A 21,676-nucleotide genomic window follows, 5' to 3' on the forward strand; every position below is an offset into this window, starting at 1 on the left:
ACAACACAATGGCAATTTTATTTAAAACATAATTATTAACATGAAGTCCCTAAATATATCACCTTTTCTTGACTATACATAAGCCGAGATGGCCCAGTGGATAAGCCGAGATGGCCCAGTGGATAAGCCGAGATGGCCCAGTGGTTAGAACGCGTGGATCTTAACCTATGAGTTCGGGTTCAAATCCAGGCAAGCACCACTATACATATGTGCTTAATTTGTGTTTATTATTCATCTCGTGCTCGGCGGTGAAGGAAAACATCGTGAGGAAACCTGCATGTGTCTGATTTCATCGAAATTCTGTCACATGTGCTTTCCACCAACCCGCATTGGAATATGTTCCAAACCCTCGCCTTAATGGATGAGGAGGCCTTATACCAGCAGTGGATAATTTACGGGCTTTTACTTTACTTTACTTGTCTATACTGGTGACAGAACTTGTTCAATTTTTGTTCAGAGAATCGGAATTGCGTTTCAACGGGCAAATTGAAAATGGTGAAAAGTCGAAATGTCCAAGTTTAGAAGTCCGCAAGGTTGGAATCTGTGTTTGTTAGAACAACGTCTGTGGTCTTTCATCTAGAAATACTTCGAGATGTTAAACGGTGAGTTATTAATATGTCGAGACCAATTCTCACTCAGACAAATTTTGCAACGTATAATTATATAACTTTTGCGGTAGAGGTGTCAATATTAAATATTTGGCTTGATTTGAACTACAGTCTAAAGTCCGTAATGAAGATTCCTAGGCTAGCCTGTTCTAGTACATTATACCATAGTGAAAATGTGAGCAATGATTCAAATGAATTGAAAAATTGTACCTATGCAGTATATTTTATTAAGATACATTTTATTTCACAGTCAGAGTAAGAAAATCTTTGTCTGTTTTCAAATTCGTTCCTTTATCGTGTCTCAAACTCTTAGTACCTTTTGAATAAATATCAAATCATTGCGACGCAATATGTTATTCTCAATCGGTAACGCAGATTATCGCATACTGAGCACACGAAAATAGTTCTTAAGGTGACGAAGCCTTTCTTACCCTGAATGTACTCTAGCGTCCGGTCCCAAGCGATACTAAATATACTACGGATTTCGTCTTGTCAGTTACTATATTGTCCATGTATTAAAAACCTTCCTCTCAAATCGAAAGTTCACAAATATATGTAACCTTCTTTGTTCATTCAATTTTTTTAATTCATCGTAATTGGATTTATGGCCTACCGGCAGAACCCTTACATCAATGAACGAGTGACTATAAATCAAGGCAAATTATTCCAAATTTTTAGTTAAATGTAATGGAATTTATCCAAAGATTCATAGGTAAACATGTTTAACATGTTATTGCATTATTTTAAGCTGAAAAGCGTATTCGATAACGACGGTATGCATGGTATTCATCTCTCCCCTGGAGCGCAGCGAGATATTATTGTAATTTCTATTAGATTAATATGAAGCGCGGTCTATAGAGGACTCGGTTGTCTGGACCGTAAATAAATTTCCAATACGTCAAGAGCGATATAATGTGTATTCCAAAATTTAACGTTCATAACCAAATGAAGTGTTATTTTTATTTTATGATTTAATATTTAAATTAATGAATCAGACGGAGTTAGTAATTAAGTAAACGAATATATGAAATTTTATCTTTTTTTTTAACCGACTTCAAATAAGGAGGAGGATCTCAATTCAACTGTTGATTGTTGATGATTAAAACATTTAAGCTATCTTAAAGGTACTCGCTTGCCCAGATTCCGGTATTCTGTCTCATAAAGTCTACTTATATTGTTCTATTTTTGAAATTATTACTTTTTCGGAAACATTGTCTTCTTCGGAAACTTGTTCTACAGTCTTGGTATATTGGAAGGAGAGACATGGCCAATATGTCGATTGGACCAAACTTTTTACTGTCTAGTATATGCATACAACACGCCTCGTATGCACCATTAATCGGGCATAGTCTATAATTGACTTAAATTATTAACTTATTAATTACGAAATTTCTAGTATCATTTTTGTAGAGATTTCTTGTTGATGTTTTGAATACATTGAAATCTACTTAGCATATATAGCCTAATATAATTTAAAAAGAAAGTTTTATATTGAACAATTTTTCTATACATATAACATCAACATAAAACCGCATCTCAAAGTGACAGATCAATTTAGCTTCCAGTGTTTGATCAACAAGCGTCATATATTATATATTGAACGATACGATACAAGAACTCTTAAGATGCGAACTGTTAGCTACAGATCATACGCTGATCACTGATAATTATCACGCAAGAGACACCTACAACAGCACAAGTTCTAAAAGTGTCTGGTGCGCATCTAACACAAACGAAACATTAATTTTTATATGTGAAATAAATTTAAAAAATACAGATAATTAATTCTCGATACTCAATGAACGATTCTGAATTCAAACCAAAATTCAAATTCAAAGGGGAAAAGTCCAGTACCACATGTAATATAAATTAAGTGAAAACTTTTTTTTAAATGTTAAGCTTTTGTATATTCCCCGGACTATAACAATTAATCTTCACCTATATTACAAATGCGAAAGTGAGTTGTGTTTCCTACTCTATCAGTATGTATGTATGTTACGCTATCACGAGTAAATCTGCTCGCTTTCTACTAATTCAAGGATATTTATAATGACTAGGCTCTTATTACATTCAGTAACGCTTACATTGTTACTTGCATTATGTTAGAGTTATTATTTTTTTACACATTGTATAACTATAATTTATTAGAATAATTTAATTAATGATATGTCGATTGGCTGTTTTTAGAATATGTGGTAATGTAATTTTTTAATTTTTCACGAATAATGCTGGCCGAATGTCTGGTACTGGCCGGTAAGGAAAATAAATGTCATAAAAGTCGAACGCGATGGCAATGTTTGGATATAATGTGGACCATTCTTTGAAACACCGAGTAGTGAGAATCCAACGTTAACAAAATAAATCTGGATTCAAGAAGACATTGTTTTCCTTTAATAACTCGTGACAATCCTAAGAATCACAACTATTAGTTTAAGTGGAAATATAAGGTGTAATACTAAACTTCTATTGAAACACCAACATATAACAGGTGAATCAAAATTTATTTACGAACTAGCTGTGCCCGATACCTTATACGCGTTAGTTATTTAACAAAACAAAAAATATTGTAGCCTTAGTTACTCCTATTATACTGCCAGTGAAAGTCCCGTCAGAATCGGTCGAGTCGATCCAGAGATTAGCCAGAACAAAACAGACAGACAGACCGACAAACATTGTAAAAAGTGTTATTTTGGTATGTGTATGGAGTAAAAATGGGCTATTTTAATATTACAAATAGACACTTCAATTTTATTATATGTATAGAATACATTTGGTATTTTTATATTACCTTGCAACGAATAAACACAATGAGATCAAAGGCGATAGAAGGGTATTAAAATTATATTTGTATCAATTGGACTATGTATGCATTATTCACTAATTGTTTTTAAAAATATTTAATTTACGAAGAAAAAAAAAACATAAATAATCAAGTTTTCATTACATTACAAGCCTATAAATTTCCCACTGCTGGGCTAAGGCCACCTCTCACTTTGAAGAAAATAAATGAAATGCGGGTATGGTGAAATATATGAATTATAAACATATATTACGCACACGGATATTCAATGGTGCTTGCCTAGGTTTGAACACATAATCGTCAGACAAGATGCACGCATTCTAACTACTGGGCTATCTCGGCTCACAAAGATACTCATGTTAATTTAAATCAAATTAACAAAGTACTAATTAATCCTGAACTGCATTCACCGAAAACTGATGTATATGTTATTATTTCGAGGATTAGAAGTTATAAGAGTCTATCAACTCTTTTAAAGCCAAAACTAAACCAGTTTTTATGAAGTGAAACAACATTGAATTCCAATGAATTGTTGGCTTTGTTGGCTAACACCTGACGGCGAAACCTATAAACGCGAGCAAAGCCACGGGCGACAACTCGTAATTATAAATGATATTATGCTATACTCTATTTTTCAAAAAGCAAAATATACAGATATGAAATTCAGGTTTAGACATTTTTGGTTTTTTAAATCATGTTAAGCCGACGCGACGCGCGAAGCTGATCCGATTAGTGCATAGGTAATAAAATTGAATCGCATGAACTAACTGGTAAACTACGTACGCCCTGTCTGACTGTATTTCATTCGCAACTATCACTAAAGGTAGAATTTTAAGGTAGAAATATGTATTAATAACAACAATAAAAAAAAAACTAAAAAGCATTTTAAACGGATAATTAAAAAAAATATGTACTTTAAATTTGATATTAAATTTACGCGTAGCATATTTTGTTTAAAAATTTTGAATTATAATTGCTTGTTAAACTACATCATTAATGTCGTGTAAGTCTAGGAATTTTCGTTTATATTTTAAGTAAATATATATAAACATAATATATTATGTTAAAGAAACGAATATTATGTCAATTTTACAATCGCATTGCCACGAGAAAAAATTTCAAATAACTATTAATTATAAAAGAATATATAATTGAATATAACAATACGAAAACTCAGCGAAGTTAAATACAACTATAGAAATTTCAAATTAAGAACGTGACGATTTTCAATTCCAAAATTAAAAAAAATAATAATAAAAGATAAATAAAAATTCTTACCTAACTGCGACAGGAACTTTATCACTCGTAAACGCGCGCGAGACCGGAGGGAGCTAACACAGCCTTCCAGGTCGGCACGAGAACGGGATGTGACGAATGTTACTCACCGGTAACACTCCCTTAACTTTACGAAACGGCACGCGATTGGTCGAACTCGAGAGCCCGTTGCGCGGATTATAAACTATAATATAATATATGTACATAATTATATAATATGATTTCTGGTATCGTTGCAATCCTGAATCCCGGCCGCTATAAATAGTACCTTTATATAATATTTTTCTCCGGTGAATTTTAACGTACATCGTAATAAATCGTTATCAATCTAGCTTATATTGAAAACTTAATGTTTTGAACGCATATGTGAAATGATCGTTTCATATGAATTCAACTTGAGACTGTTGTAATGTATGCTATTTCACAGGATATTAATATAAATTTTTAAATCGGATTTCAAGGCGTTCCTCGTTATTAGGTTTGATCTTTTTTTAATCCGAAAAAATGAAATTAATTTGAATAAGAGCTGAGTTCATCTAGATCACAAAGAGTTTCCAGTCATATCGTTTGTGTTTTTGACAAAATCCGTTGTGAGAGAGAGTTGTGATGGGTTGACTAGAGCAATTAACAAATCTTGATCATTTCGCAGCGAACTTAATTGTCTCCTGTTCGAATCCCTCACAGCACATCTCAGCAATAGTTAATACGACAATTATCAAGGTGTCGAGAAGCTAAAATGAGCGATGTCAGCACATGGCCATCGGTCAAAACTTCGCCTTTGATTCGATTTGCGTTAATAATTTGGCGTTTTGTAGCGTGTTCAAATATGGACCTTTTTGAAAAGTGTTCTTGTTATTCATTAGTTCTTACGTTCCAAGATAATTTATATCTGCTTAAGTTGAAAGCTGTTGCTAAAAATTAACCTGCTCTTGAGTCCATCATTGCGAACATTGGTCACCAATTAGCTACTAGGGTCATTGTTGAGATCAAAACTTCCTGGAGGAAAAAACAAAATTAGGTCTTCCAAATTACTCAACGGATTATGATGCGGTTTCTTTTTATATATAGTGATTTGAGAGAAAGTATTTTTTCTGAAAATTTGCTTTATTTTTTATTATAATATTATTTATTTAAAAGAAAAAACTGAAAATTTTTAGAAGTTTTAAAGAGATGTATTAATTTTTGCGTTCAAATTGCACAATTCACCCGTGCAAAGCGGGGGCGGGTCACGAGTTATTGATGAAAATATCTTTATAACATTACAAAAGTAGTCATCTTCATTATTGAATGGTCAAAGAGAACTTATCCGTTCAATTTCATTAATTTTTTTTCCAAGCCACAAAACACACACTCATTTTTCCAGCCTTTCATTAGGTAATTAATAAAAATAATCGAAGCATGCTTACTTTGTGGGCGTCGTTTCAAAGCACCCGTGTGGTGTGAGCTTTAGAAAAAATAGATATGAAGGTGTTTCGACCAATGGACATTAGGTAATATCAATCACTTAACATCTGCCACTGCTGTTTCACCAACAAAGCAAATTTAATCAATGTTAAGTAAAAATTAGAAGACATTGTATCCATATTTGAAGACTTTCTGAATATTTGATAACAGTACAGGCGTCATAAGACTAGTGCATACATGATCTCTACATATAATAAAATTTTCGAGTGTCTGTTTGTAATATTAAAATAGCCTTTTTTTACTCATGCATTGAGTTAAAAAAATTAACACATGGTACATATACCAAAATAACATTTCTTACAATTTTTTCGGTCTGTCTGTCTGTCTGTTTGTTCCAGCTAATCTCTGGAACGGCTGAACCGATTTTGACGGGACTTTTACTGGCAAATTACTGATATAATAAGGAGTAAGTTCGCGGGCACAGCTAATTCAATAATAAAATATTAGATTCCTTCACACAGTACTTAAAGCTCATCCATAATTAATCATCATAAATTAATGTCATTCAGGTATTAGATTTTATAAAGGCCACACATGGACACCGGGTTTATGAGTGTATGCATCCAGCTTTATTGTCTTTGTCGACATCCCAGCACCTGTTCTGATTTTTTTCATCATATCGTACCAAGCCGCAAATTCCACACTATTGTATTAAAATTCGCTGTATTCTGTAGAGCATTGCAATAGCAGGCATGTAGGAATCGTTGCCGCAAAAGTACACAATATATTTGGATTTAAACTTGAATAAATGAATATCTCGTCCCTTTATGTGTCAATAGCGCAATGGTTTACGCGCTAAAATTGGGTTTATAATCAATCTGAGCTCGGCGGTGAAGGAAAACATCATGAGGAAACCTGCATGTGTCTAGTTTTATAGAAATTCTGCAACATGTGTAATCTAATCCGCATTGGAACAGCGTGGGTGAATATGTTCCAAGCCTTCTCCTTAATGGGGAATCCTGGGTTTTAGCCCAGCAGTGGGAAATTTTACAGGCTGTTGTTATTGTTACGAGCCTATCAAAGTTAAAGTCGTAGGATCGAACCTGATCCCTTGGCCTATTGTCGTACCCAGTCCTAACACAAGTAATAAGCTTAAAAGGGGGGGTAAATAGGAATATTAGCAATTTCTTAATTCATTCGGGGCATCGCTAATATTATTTTTAAAAAAAGGATAAACAATAATTTTAATATAGTTATTGTTTTATGATAAAACTATTTTGATTTATGTTCAGATTATATTATGAAGAGTAAATCGGAGAAACACTTTTGAACACTGGCAACAATTAACGTGTGCCTAGCGCCATCTAGATTTAAATGGTGTGTTTCAATCAATTATTAATCGATTTTCGTTCCACAACTTCAACAGAGAGGGAGTTACGTGTTCGTAAAAATATAGAGTAAAATCTAATCATATTATTCAAGTGCTTATCTAATTAAGACTAAAATCGCTTTAATTTAATTGCTATGTTAAGATGTCATAATACATATGTATAGTAATTGAATTTATAGTTGACTATCGACCCGTTTCGGCTTTGAACGGGCGCAATGCTGATACTAAATACACTATAGATTTTTATTTCTTTACTATATTGTCCATGTATTATAAACAAAAAACCTTCCTCTCGAATCACTCTATCTTTTAAAAAACCTTATCAAAATCCATTTTGTAATTTGAAAGATCTACGCATACAGGGACAGACAACGGTAAGCGACAATGATGATGATGATGTCTGTTTTATTTGTAAGTATTTCTATTAGCTCGAGAGATTATTAATTGTCATTATTTTAAATTTCTATTCAGATCGCTTTTAATATCTTGTCTCGCAAAGTTAACGAGAACGGAAAAGGCTTTGATTATTAATATTAAACGAAATACATTATAGTGACACAAGAAAAGCAATTACAAATTATCGATATTGGGAGAAGATGTGCCTTGTCAAACCAAGGACTAACTTAATCGTTAAAATTCAAAAAATCGTTAAAAATTTGGTACTACACTATTATGTTCCGCACACTACATCTGCCTTCTATGTTATTATCTGGAAAATCGGTCAAGGAAAAATTAAAATCAAAGTCGGTCTATTTTAAAATTGGCCTTACGGATTAAAATGTTTTAAAATGGTAAAGTGAAACTGTTATAAAACAATTCCTCCGTTTACAAATAAAATATTAGGTTGGGGAAAAAGTCTTTTCGCATGTAGTATGTATGAACTTGTAATAAAATCTCTTTGGCTATACCATTTGTATCTGGCTGGTTTTGGTATCATTAAAAAGTTTTAATTTTAAAGAAGGCACTTCGAAATTTAAATTAGGAATTTGTGTGATTTTCATTTGTTTTTGTTGTTTTTAAAATGAGTGAATCTAAAGAAGAAATTCGATACATTTTAAAATTTTACTATAAAAAAGGTAAAAATGCAACTCAAGCCGCGAAAAAAATTTGTGATATTTATGGACCTAATGCAGTATCTGTGAGAGTAGCGCAAGTTTGGTTTAAGCGTTTTCAAGCCGGAAATTTTGATATCAAAGATGCATCTCGCTCTGGTCGCCCTGTTACGGACAAAATTGATGCCATTTTTGAAAAAGTGGAGCTAGATCGGCATATTAGTAGTTACGATGTAGCTGAAGAACTGGCAATTGACCACAAAACGGTTTTGACTCATTTGAATAAAGCTGGGTACACAAAAAAGCTCGATATATGGGTGCCTCATGAACTCACTGAAAGAAACCTAATGAACCGTGTACTCATTTGTGATTCTTTATTACGACGTAATGAAACCGAACCATTTTTGAAGAAACTAATAACTGGTGATGAAAAGTGGATCACATACGACAATTACGTGGCATTAAAAACTTCAATTATTTAGAATCTACGAGAGAATTTAAGACCATTTACAATTAAACATTTTGACATAGAATTGACGTGACATCGTGTCTGTTAGAATTCTCGAATAATCTATGGTCGAAATCTGGAATATGCTCTATGCGTCTTGTCGGCGAATCATTGCGAGGGAATTTCATACATCAAATACAGTAACATGTGATGTTAAGGCATCTATCTGATGTTAAATGGTCACCACTGCCGATAGATACAAGCACGTCAAGATATAATAACTAACAGTGACATCCTTAAAGCGCCAACGATCTCGAAAAATATGTTGTTTGGCTAATTAGAAAAAAGCTTTCGACAGTTGACAATTTGATGCGGGATAGATTGTAATCTAACAGTTTAACTTCGATAGATTACAATATGTATAGCGAAACATAATGCGTTAAATTGCAATCAAATTTCAAGGTTCGCAATATTTCGACAGTTAACAATCTGACGATAGATTATAATCTAACGATGTTTGTAATCTTACGTTAATATATATACACATAATATGTTCAACTAGAAATTGCCTGCGGTTTCGCTCGCGATTTATCCGCGATTTATGTTGGTTGTAATTTGTAACGCAAAAAAATTAAGACTATGTCCTTTCTTAGATTTCAAGTTTACTTCATACCAAATTTTATCAAATTCAGACAGACAGAGTTACATTGACATTTATACTATTATTATAGATTATTACAAAATCAAAATCAAAATCAAAATCAAAATAAACTTTATTCAAGTAGGCTTTTATAAGCACTTTTGAATCGTCATTTTACAATTAAGTGAAGCTACCACCGGTTCGGAAAGTAGATTCTACCGAGAAGAACCGGCAAGAAACTCAGTAGTTACTCTTTTTTAACATTTAAAAAATACAACGTCATGTTAATTAAATACAATTATTTAAATTAATGTATCCTGCTTGGAAGTCAACAGGTATTAACTCCACGCTTTTTTATCATCTACAAAATCTTGTATCGAATAGTATGCTTTTTCTACCAATGTATTGGTACTAAACCAACTTTACTTATCTTTTGTTTAGGGGTTGTCAATCAATGATGAAAGATAAAGAGAACACTTAATTAAACAGCGCCGTACAATGTTTATAAGTAGCCCGTTAGAGCATTGCAGAATCATAATTAAATATTTACCGAATACCGAAACAATCACGAGTCAAAAGTCAAGATTTCAATGTATATTATCACTCACACATTAGTTGAGTGACGTTGTTTTAAACGATTATTACCAAGAAATCAAATAACTACAATCTGTTACTATTTAAGCATTTACTTCAATTATAAATTCATCGAATATGAAAATATTTTTATTATTGTTAGTTTCATTATCTTATTTATAATAGTACAATATGATCACTGCAATTATTTACGGTGTGACAATACAAACCAGTTACATGAATAAGAACTGTTTTTGTGTTTGATGTTTTATGACGTCACCAGGATTCAATATGGCGAATAAAAACCCGTTTAGAACATTTAAACTACTCGAAAGTAATTAAAAGCGTGTTGTTATTGTATATTATGTATTGTATGCAGACACAAATGTCACGTCGTGCGCGTGCGCGCACCTACATACATTTTGACAAAAGTCACCAGTGCGCGCTAGTTCTTAGACGAGTTACTACATAATTTGAAAGACTTGAAAAATGAAGAGGAAATAAAAAACCTTTTTTTAAATAATTTTAATTATTTATTTATTACTAACAAAATAGACAGTGTATATATATGTAATTTTTAGACAAGAATGATATGATATATTTCAGTGTGAATGTGGTAAACTGGAAAAGCGCAGGGCAGAGCAGGTTTTCCACTCATAGAGCACACAAGAGCACGACTGCTCGAATTATTAATTTATCTCGCAATAAGTTTGCGCCTTAATTCGCCCTTGTATATATTCTCGAGACCTAGCCATTTAGATCAAATCTATATTATTTCAGTGTGTTGATTGATTGATGTCAACAGTGAAATTGCTCTGCGCTGCGCTTCAGAAAACTTATGCTAGTTTGTAGGCGACAAATAGTAATAAATCTACTAGATATAATTATATTTAATTGAAGAATTTAATTCTATTTCTATCTTAATTAAGTATAATTTATTATAACTATATACTTATTATATGTTTGTATGTGTGCGTGTGTGTGTGTTTAATGTGTTAAACTTTTGCTTCTTCTCTTCTAGTTCGACTTTTTCCCGTTCCAAACGTTTATTAAAACATTTTATTATTTAGAAATTTTATATCAATAGCAGTACATTAATATGCAAGTATTATTATTGTAACTAGCTTAATTTTGCATTGAAAAATTAAATAAATATGTAGATACATTAATAATAGTATGATGTTACTAAGAAAGGCTGCAAATTAAGTACTGATTTGTATAACAACATATATATTTTTTTTATAAAAAAACGTTTAGAAATAGGAAATGTAACATTTTATGTAACTTAAGTATGTAGTGTTCTATTTATAAATAAATATATTTTCAATATCGTCTAATCCTTAAAATTAAATTAAGTTAAATTTCTTAAATAGTTTTTTTTCATTAAGGCGGATTCTCACGTTTGTCCATCGACGTTAATCAAACTGTAAAAAAAAGTATATATTATGAAACGAAACGTTAAATAATTACTGTGTCATTAACGAACTCTATTCAATTTCGCTTGTAGAACACGTCAATCTGGGCATTGTCACGTCATTGTCTATGGGTGATGGTGACCATTTACCATCAGGTGGCCCATATGCTTGTCCGCCAGCCTATACAATAAAAAAAAAGATATTCCACCAGTATTAGATGAACCACGGTTCGACGGATTTTATTTAAAATTTTATACTCACATAACAACATTCGACTCCAAGATGCCTCTGTAAGGGGCACAGCGAACTCTTCATTTGCACCCTGTTCCCGGGCTGGCAGTCATCGATGCGAACACAAATGCCACCTTGTCTCACGCAGGCTTCCTCCAGCGCGATGATGCTTACAACTGTAAGGACAAAAATTTATATTATAATCCATTTTCATTTTCAAATACTTTGAACGAGCAAGAACGCGGTACATGTTGTTATGTGTCTAATGGGCTGAACGATAGATTTCCGGCCAAATTTATTTAATACCCTATTTAGAGGCGTTCCGACCCAAATTTCGTGGTGATTGTTCAACCAATATCTTGCAAAACAAATGGTGTATCTGATGAAAAATGGACACAAAATGTGGCATTTGAAACATACATTGGCATTATCCACCAACCTTGGCAGCTAGTGTGTTATGTCCTTTGAAACTGTTACACTGACTTACTCACACCTCTTGTGTGTTATGTTTGAATAATTCGTAGAATTATACATGATTTTTTCCTCCATCGCCAACATATAATAAAAATCTAACTCATTACATACTTAAAAATATATATGAGTAAGAAAGAGAAGAATACTCTATCTGATGTAAAAGAAAACCATTCAAAAATGTCACATAATGTAATACTGAAGTCTGCTTTGCACGGCACGGCATGTCCAGACTAATTTCGTTTATCATATTAGCAGAAAGGCTCGCCACTCAAATTTGAAAGCCGATATTATGCGTTTGACATTTGATTAATATTCGAAATAACAATATGTAATAGATGATTAAACTAATTTAATTTTGAGTTAAAATGGTCATACAACGTTAATTAAACGAAGTATGCGTGATTACACATATTGTAACGTCGAATAAAAACTTGTTTTATAATTGTTATACATTTTTAAAGTACAATCTGAATAATCATCTCTTCTTAAAATACTAACCCTATACAACAAGCTTATATATTAAAAGGTATCTTTTTTACAATTAATAATAGAAGCTATTATATTCTAGGTGACTGACTGTTGTTAATTAGCTATGAAAAACATGTCGTTGGTATTCATTGATAGATGCTGTTGAATTAATATGTTTCATGACGACCTCCGTGGTCGAGTAGTGTGTACACCGGTTTTCATGGCTACGCCACTCAGAGGTCCCGGGTTCGATTCCCGGCCGAGTCGATGTAGAAAATTCATTAGTTTTCTATGTTGTCTTGTCACAAGTGCTTTATCTACATACATTGGGATCAGAGTAATGTATGTGATGTTGTCCCATATTTATTATTTATTTATTTATTATGACAGAAAGTGCGGTACTTTAATTTGTATTTGTCCAATATATTTTCGAACCAATAAAGTAACATTTCATTTGTGTAAGATAAATTAATTACGTATTACGGAATCTCAATATTTGAGTCAAATAATACTATTGATAAAGGTAAGCTTATTCATTCGAAAATACGAGAGACTCTTTGATGTACTCGATGCAATTGTCACAGTAAAAACACCCCTCGAACTGCAATTTCATCAAAATTACGTTTAATATAAACTTTTCTATAGCTTCCGGTGTTGTATAAAATGAAACCTTAATTAAAATTGGTACTCGGAAACAGATTCAATAAGAGTTACATGTAAAAATCAAAAGCGGTGAACGGTCTACATTTTGAGCCGTGAATTAATAACGTCGCTTTCATCGTTTCACGTGAAATACGTTTTGAATTCGTGCGATATAATACAAGTCAAGTTATTCTATTGAAATTATATTCAAAAAATCAAAAGGTTGTATACCCATTCTTATTATTATTTATTTCTCATAATAATAATAACAATACCATGTGTTTACCTATATAGAAATAGCTCCTTTAAAAATATTTTAAAATCTAGCTAATCGTAATCTATCCGTCACTCTTTCATGACCGAAGCGCTGTACCAAATTTGATAATAAAAAACATGGAGTTAATACCTGTTGACTTCCAAGCAGAATATAATAATTTAAACAATTGTATCTAATTAATATGACTTTTTATTTTTCAAATGTTAAAAAAGAGTAACTACTGAGTTTCTTGTCGATTCTTCTCGGTAGAATCTACTTTCCGAACCGGTGGTAGCTTCACTTAATTGTAAAATGACGATCCAAAAGTGCTTGTAAAAGCCTACTTGAATAAAGTTTATTTTGATTTGATTTGATGAAGCAAACTTGAACTCCAAGAAAGGGCATTGTATAAAAGACCTAAAACGCGAGTGAAGCCGTGGCGACTACTAGTATTATATAAAATGTCTTTGCACAAAAACCCTGTATTACAACATTTTTTTTAAATAGTACTTACTCATTATTTTACGTATTAGTTGACATTGAGCTGACAACCAGAACAAAACAACACGCAGTATTCGATGCGTGTTGGCATTGAGCGAAAATCTTACGATCTCACGATTGAACGAAGTTTTCGAATTAGGTCACATTATAAATAACTCAAACTTATATACAATTAATACGGTCTTTCCACTAACAATTACGGTATTATTACGTGTTTAACTTTAGTTAAATTAAAAAAATAACTGTTTGGATATTTAATCATTAGACGCATTATGATTGAAAAGAAAAAAACCCATCTGAAACCTCGTACATCTCTGTAAACTTTATTAGGGACAACACAAAACTAATTCCTAAAAATATAATCGGTATAAATAATTATCAAGTGAAAGGAATTTGAATAATAAAATAAATATACCAAAAATATTTAAGCCAAAAGTAATTTTCTTCTAATATTTAATAAATCGCGTTTGAAAAGGATACCATACAAAATAGGACCCCTCATACAATACTGTATTATAATTATTAATTAAATTAAACTAGGGATTATTCGGGACTTCGATATTTCATTTCTTTATACATTGAATGAATTAAAAAAGGCACTAAGACTTCATCACAGAGTACTTTTTTATAATATTTTATGGCATTCTAATATTATATTTATTACGCACAGATGTATTAATCTTAAGAACGTAGGTATTATTTGACTAATGGATATCTTGCTACTAGAAAATGAAGTCCAAATTATAATATATATAAAGATAATGTCTTAAGTACAATATTGTGACATTGATTATTGTTATAACATTATCTATCACGAATAAAAACATAAATGTATAAAAAAAAATAGAAAAAACTAATGACGTAATTAGAATAAAAACAAAATGTGTTTTCGCACAAGTTATCATTTACACATCTGTATATAAGATTGTTCTATGTACATAAGTAATTGTATATAATTAAATGCTTTTATAATTTCTCTCAATATTGAATAAAAATGATTATATTTTTAATAAAACGATTAACAGAATCATTATATAATTCATATCGTTTAATGTAACTTTATCTAAACTAAACCAAATTAAAAGTGACAGTCATTAATTAATTATTATATCATTGTTTAATTAACACGTAGTCACACATGATATGACCAAAAATATTATATTTTATATATTCGTAGCGATTTTATCCCTGTCATTATGGGACGATAGTTGCATAAAAAATTCGATACTACTCTTATTTTAATGAGCACCAACCGCAGATGTGGAAAAAATTAAAGAGGATTATTGATTGCTATTAACTGACTTGTTACGATTTGTCAAATAATTCTTCTAATCGAGTGAGCCAGTGTAAGTACAGGCACAATGGACATAACATCTTAGTTCACAAGGTTGGTGGCATATTGTCGATGTAAGGAATAGTTAATATTTCTTACAGCGTCATTGTCTATGGGTGATGGTGACCACATAGCATCAGGTCCATATGCTCGTTAGCCAACCTATACCATAAAAAAATAATAATAATATTAATAAATAAAAAATAATTCATTTTAGAGAGGAATAAAATTACTGGCCGGTTAGAGAACGGTACGGCTGCATCAAGAAAAAAAAAGAAAAACGTAAACAAAATCGAAAGTGCCATAGGTTCGATATTTAAAAAAAATCGCTTGTAAAAACGCGAAGTTTCGCGGGATAACCACTAGTCTCTATAACGGAATACCGTGTTATCATCAAATATAAATGATTAAAAACAAATGGTTATCTCATCATAGCCTAACAAAATTTTAGTTATGTACGTGTCTCAAAAAACATATAATGATTATCGCTAAAAAATTAACATACAATCTTGCTCATTTCATATCCAAAGTCCACGTTATACATGTGGCTGGTTTATTACACAAAAGGTTTAAAAAGAAGCTTTTAAATTTCCTTGTTCATTTTACGATAAAACTGTTTTATAAAATCGAAACTAGATTCTAGTAGATTATGGCCAATGTATTTCCATGAAGGGTAAAAATCTTTTAGATATATTCCATAACAGTTATACTCGGGTCGCCTTGCAAATTTTCTAGATCCACCGTTTCCAAGTCCACCGTTTTAATGCGCAGCTAACTGCGCAGGATAAATAATTATAGTGCTTTGTAGGCTAACATGGTCTATAGCCATTATATAAATGAAATTACATTCGTAATCTGACTTAAGAGACTATCGGACCACAACTATTTTGGATGACATAATATTACCAATTTACGAATTCCGTCCTACTTGATAAGACAGAATAACAAAAAGAAATGTATTGTCTAACTTGGGATTTGAAACCAGTGCCTCGGGTTTAACTCTTGTCGGCGGGCCTCTACACCAATAATGAGGCAATTAAAAATGCACGAATTATATTTTTTTTACTTAATAATTCAAATAATACGTATAAAGGAAAAAAAATATAAACCTTATAACTTGTTTAAAATATATATATTTATACATTATATATTTGCGCTAATAAAGAAAACCCTGTAACAACTTTCTTTGGAACAACTAATAGATTAGTTGTTCCAAAGAAACTATTAATATTAATAATATTTTACCTACCTACAAGAGCGAACCCTTTTTTTAAAAAAATACTTAAATAATTTTATTTTCTTTTTAAATAAATTTAAGTATTGATTTTATTGTCTTTAACTTTTATAAAAAAATAAAATTTTAAAAACTCAATTTTTACATAGCATATAAAAAAGTGATCTTTTTGTCTTAAAATTTAATTCACAGTGCAATCAATAACTATTTACTATCGCATATAAAAAACTAATTATTTTAAAAGGTAAAATTCATTTGTTAAGAAATCGCTAGCAATACATGTATTTAACTTACGTTCCACTGGCGAAGAAGACCTCGCCTGAAGAGGAGTAGCTGCCAGCATCGGCACTAACACGCTTAGCACAGCAAGAGCGAACACTGTTTTAGAGATCATTATTATTTTCGACTAACGCGATCGCTGTATGTGTCTAGCTTGAGATTAAATATCGTCTGACTAAGTCGACGGGGCCCGCCTTATATATACAGACCTGTTGCCTGTTAGTAAACAACGCACTACTATACGATGGAAATTAGATTTTCTCACAACCATCTCTTAACATGTACAAAATTAATCTCATTGAGGCCTCATCATTTCTCCGTTCGTCACTTTCTCGAAGCCCTTTGACACTGACCACGTGATAACCGATAACATCGATAATAAAAATCGATAATAAAGGTCATTCATTTAGATTTTATTTTGCCGTCAAATATGAAACGTATTAGGTAGCTTGTTGCGTAACTACTAAATTAATATTATTTTACTGATATTTAAATTTCGAATACTATATAAGATTTGTTTAAAAAAAATTAATCTGTTTACTCCAAAAATTAAATTTAAAAAAATGATAAATATAATAATTTTTTTATTAGTTACTAATTTTAAATATAGCTTCTAATTATTTCGTAATCGATCTTTCTAATATTGCCCTATTTATTTAAAAGTGAACGTACATGAAAACTAAAAATATTAAAATTCGTTATATTATTTATTTGATAAATAATTCTATGAAACAATAAATCATTCTTTTTCATTGATTACCCATAAATTTCAGTATAAATTCACTTCGCATCTCACTTGTGAAATGTGATACGCCATTTTGATACTAGTAATCAATATATTTTATAATTATTTTAGTTAATGTCGCTTATCACATTCTGATTTTAATAAGTGTCAGCGGCGATTTTCGAGTTCCTCTTATTTTCTTGTAAATGTTTATGACATCTTTTTTTATGTTTCATAGAAAATAAAATTATCCTTCAATAGCTGATCTTAACACTGCGTAGCTTTTTGAGCAGAGAACAACGAGAACAAATGTGTATATGATATACTTATACATATTTTTACTATTAGAATAGTCACATGATCAATTTCGATGGCCTTTGATAAATATTAATATTTAGCAAAATATTTTGCGATTAATTTATCTTCACTATATATGACGTGCTGTATAATATAACATATAACATATTTCTTACATTGATAACTGAGTTAAATACATATATACTATTGTATAAAGCTGTAGAGTATGTTAGTAATACGTTAAACAATTTTTTGAGAAAGGTATGATTTTAAAAACATTACAAACTTGAAAATCATAAAAAGTTATAAAAGAGGCTGTATAACTACAAATTCACGCTGTAACATTCGGGGATTGAACGTGACGCTTAAATCGGATGGAACTGCGTAGAGCAGCTAATCCAAATTCAATATATTTTATCAAAATATTACAAAACAACTATTTGATACATCAATATTTCCATCCTCCTTTCCTCATCCTCTAAAAAAACATTTAAAATGAGGGTATGCTCAATCACCGTTCATCATCAATCCTGCGCTGGAAATCGGGCTTAAATTTAAACATCTAAAATAATATAAAGTAAAGAAAATCCTGCATATATAACGCAGCTGTACTAAAACGATAAAGTGACGATTTTTTTTTTTCACCGTTGAATACAAAATGAACAAACAAAGCAATGGAGTTTAGTTAAGATTCACGTGTTCTACCAACGGGACCTTCTTGACTCATGCATTAATTATTTTAGATTTAAGCTAGATGTGCCCGCGACCTTGAAAGCGTTTGAATTTAATAAAAAAAATATTGTAGTCTAAGTTACTCCCTATTATATTAGTTACCTGCCAGTGAATGTCCCGTCAAAATCGATCCAGCTGTTCCAGAGATTAGCCGAAACAAACAGAGACAAAAATTGTAAAAAATGTTATTTTGGTATACATATGTACCGTGTATAATACTTAAGCATTGAGTAAAAAAGTGCTATTTTAATATTACAAAAAGGCACTCCAATTTTATTATATGTATAGATTAAAAAGAGACAGCAAATAAATGTCGAGCGAAGACAAGATCATTTGAAGAATACCCCAGTTACATTGCAAATTCTTGTCTCCGAAAACTGAACTAAAGGAGATAATAAAAGTGGGTGTTAAATCTTGTAGAAATATTTCTTAATACGAGTAACAGATTAGACAAATAATAACTGCTTGCTCACTTTTCATTTTCTGTCGTCACTCCCGTCCTCAAAACTTTTGACTTTATTTTCCATTCAGACGTTATTTTAACAGAATTAAATTAAGCCAGACAACATCAGATAATATTTCCACGTTGTATTTCCAGAGCATTTTTCAAATGAAACCTGACATGTATCCACGTATATGTTTGGTAGGAAAAGGGCAGGTCTAAAAAAAGTAAATTTCACCTGATGCGTGACGTGTTATTGCATGCAGTTTCACCCTCTAATCCTGCACTCTCATAATCCGATTTGATGGTTATCCGACACGACCGGAAAGTACTCAGGCGCGACTTACGTGATTTCAGACCGGGTGTTAACATTTCCTGCTTCCAAATTTCGGGATAACTATATGAAAAAAATACCTTATATGTTTTTATTGGAACGACGCAGAATTCGAAGACCTTATACATATTTTGAACGACCACTCATATATTACTTGTTGTAGCCCGTGGCTTCGTTTCCATTTTGGAGGTCGGTTGACATGTGTTAGGCAAAAAATAGCCTATGTCCTTTCTTGAATTTCAAGCTTTTTTCATAACAAATTTCACCATTTTCGATTCATTGGTTTGCTCGTGGAAGAGCAACAGTGTTACTTTCACAATTATGAGTTTAGTAAAGATATTAATTTCATAAAAGATTTTTATATATGTTAGTTTCAGAAATTAGTGATTGTATTTTCTATTTGTGTAGTAGCAAAAATACGTCTACCATTCGAAAGCGAATTTATATTATAATTTTAACTAGAGACGAACTCGTATATAATATAACTGTACAAATAAAAGGTACGTGAAACTATATTTCCCTGCGGATTGAAGTTGAAGCTCCCAGGTTCAAGCCCCAGTAATCAAAATATATTTAAAAAAAACACTGTGACAACATTAAACTGATTTCTTCCAAAAGTCAACAATTATTTCATTTTCGTTGTTTCATATTTTTGTAAACATTTTAAATCAAGTAATCACGTATTGGTTGACTCTGTACTCAGATTCGCTCTTGACCTTGCAACGATTGTTTACCGTCGAGATTGAAGTGACCCAAAGACCTCCCCAATCAAATGACCCACAATTTACTGATATATGGAACATTCGATTATAAACTTTACTGTATTAATATAAGCATTATTATCAAATGCTAATATGTCTAGCAACGGTTTAGTTTGACAAATGTTATGCAATAGAACATACTGGAGGTACAATCGTCATTCCAGGAACATCGTATCGTACACAAGAGCGTCTTCTTTCATTTCCAAGTATTTTAATGGTGTGTGTATTGTTATTATCGTTCATCACTGGCAAATATAATTTATATGTACATACCTTATTATTTAACTACTGACTCAAACTTGTCTAATGTTAATGAATCGTTTATCTGGGATATTTATAGTAAATAAATATATTGTTTAATCAAAATATTCGCTCTGTATAGAAAAGTCACGCGGGCAAGATTTTTACTTTGCGTTTATCTACTTATCACATATATTTTAAAACTGCATTCTATTATGATAATGGAAATCGGCTTCAATCTATAATCTAACTCTATGGAAAACTTAACGACCAATATATATTTATAGACTCCAATCCAAAAGATTAACTAGACCAAGCGAAGTAAGGACGGTACTTTTGAAGGCGGCAAAATTGAAGACCGAATTGTTTTCTTTTTTAATTACTTTTGTTGCAGCTCTGGAACCAACGTCAAACAAATATGTTTGACATAGAATATGCCTGTGAAAGGACTTTCAGATTTGTGATAAAAATAAGGCTGCTGACTTTTTTGGTAACACTCGATTCTATTTCATCGTGTACCTACTGAGATTAATTATATGTACGAATATCTGTTTTCGTAACAATTTAACGTAACAGTTAATTTTTGCTTGTATGTGAATAATGTGTACGGCATATAAATTATACAGATATACTAATATAAAACCTTCTTAGTTGTGACCGATGATAGCAAATATACATCAATGTGAGCTCATATCCAATAAAAAGGTTAGGAATCACATGCTGTGTTTGAAACACCTGTGTGTTATATATAGTTTGCAGATGTTAACCTCTTGAATTTAGCTTAGATTTTTTATCAAAATGAAGAAACTCGAAAATGCAGACACCCAGTTTTAAATACGTGATGTTTTAAAAATACGCCATTCAAGATCGGATTTGTCATTGTGTATCAGCCTAGATTCCTAATTCCATGGATTTCGAAGCAATGTTCTGCTAAAATCCAACTATAGGTTATCAGCGGACGTAAATTTAAATCTGATTTCGCAAAGTCGAATTGGATTAAATGGACGCATATGCAACTAGAGCCATGATCAAATCATTAGCAGAGCGTTATTTTCAACATTTTAACAACTAATATTCCCGATGACAGTTCCATACCCTGGATTTGTCCAAGAATTTGCTTATT

At 31.5% G+C, this 21,676-nt stretch overlaps 2 protein-coding genes across 2 annotated transcripts in view; both read right to left on the reverse strand.

The window, feature by feature from the left end:
* LOC124543132 (BTB/POZ domain-containing protein Tiwaz) overlaps positions 1 to 4,770 on the reverse strand; it is a 31,614-nt gene extending 26,844 nt beyond the window's left edge. Inside the window, exon 1 of the mRNA XM_047121199.1 lies at positions 4,687 to 4,770. The gene's annotated coding sequence lies outside the window, so the exon portion shown is untranslated. The remainder of the gene's footprint in view (positions 1 to 4,686) is intronic.
* A 6,392-nt stretch (positions 4,771 to 11,162) lies between these two features.
* Positions 11,163 to 17,262, reverse strand: LOC124543292. The gene is made up of 3 exons (XM_047121459.1): positions 17,039 to 17,262; positions 11,867 to 12,012; positions 11,163 to 11,614 (listed from the first exon to the last, which is right to left on the reverse strand). The coding sequence occupies exons 1-3, from the start codon at positions 17,136 to 17,138 to the stop codon at positions 11,606 to 11,608; spliced, it is 255 nt and encodes an 84-aa protein (XP_046977415.1). The 5' UTR covers positions 17,139 to 17,262; the 3' UTR covers positions 11,163 to 11,605.
* Between the last annotated feature and the right edge of the window lie 4,414 nt (positions 17,263 to 21,676).

The sequence above is a fragment of the Vanessa cardui genome, chromosome Z, assembly GCF_905220365.1.
Source record: "Vanessa cardui chromosome Z, ilVanCard2.1, whole genome shotgun sequence".
NCBI classification, from domain to species: domain Eukaryota; kingdom Metazoa; phylum Arthropoda; class Insecta; order Lepidoptera; family Nymphalidae; genus Vanessa; species Vanessa cardui.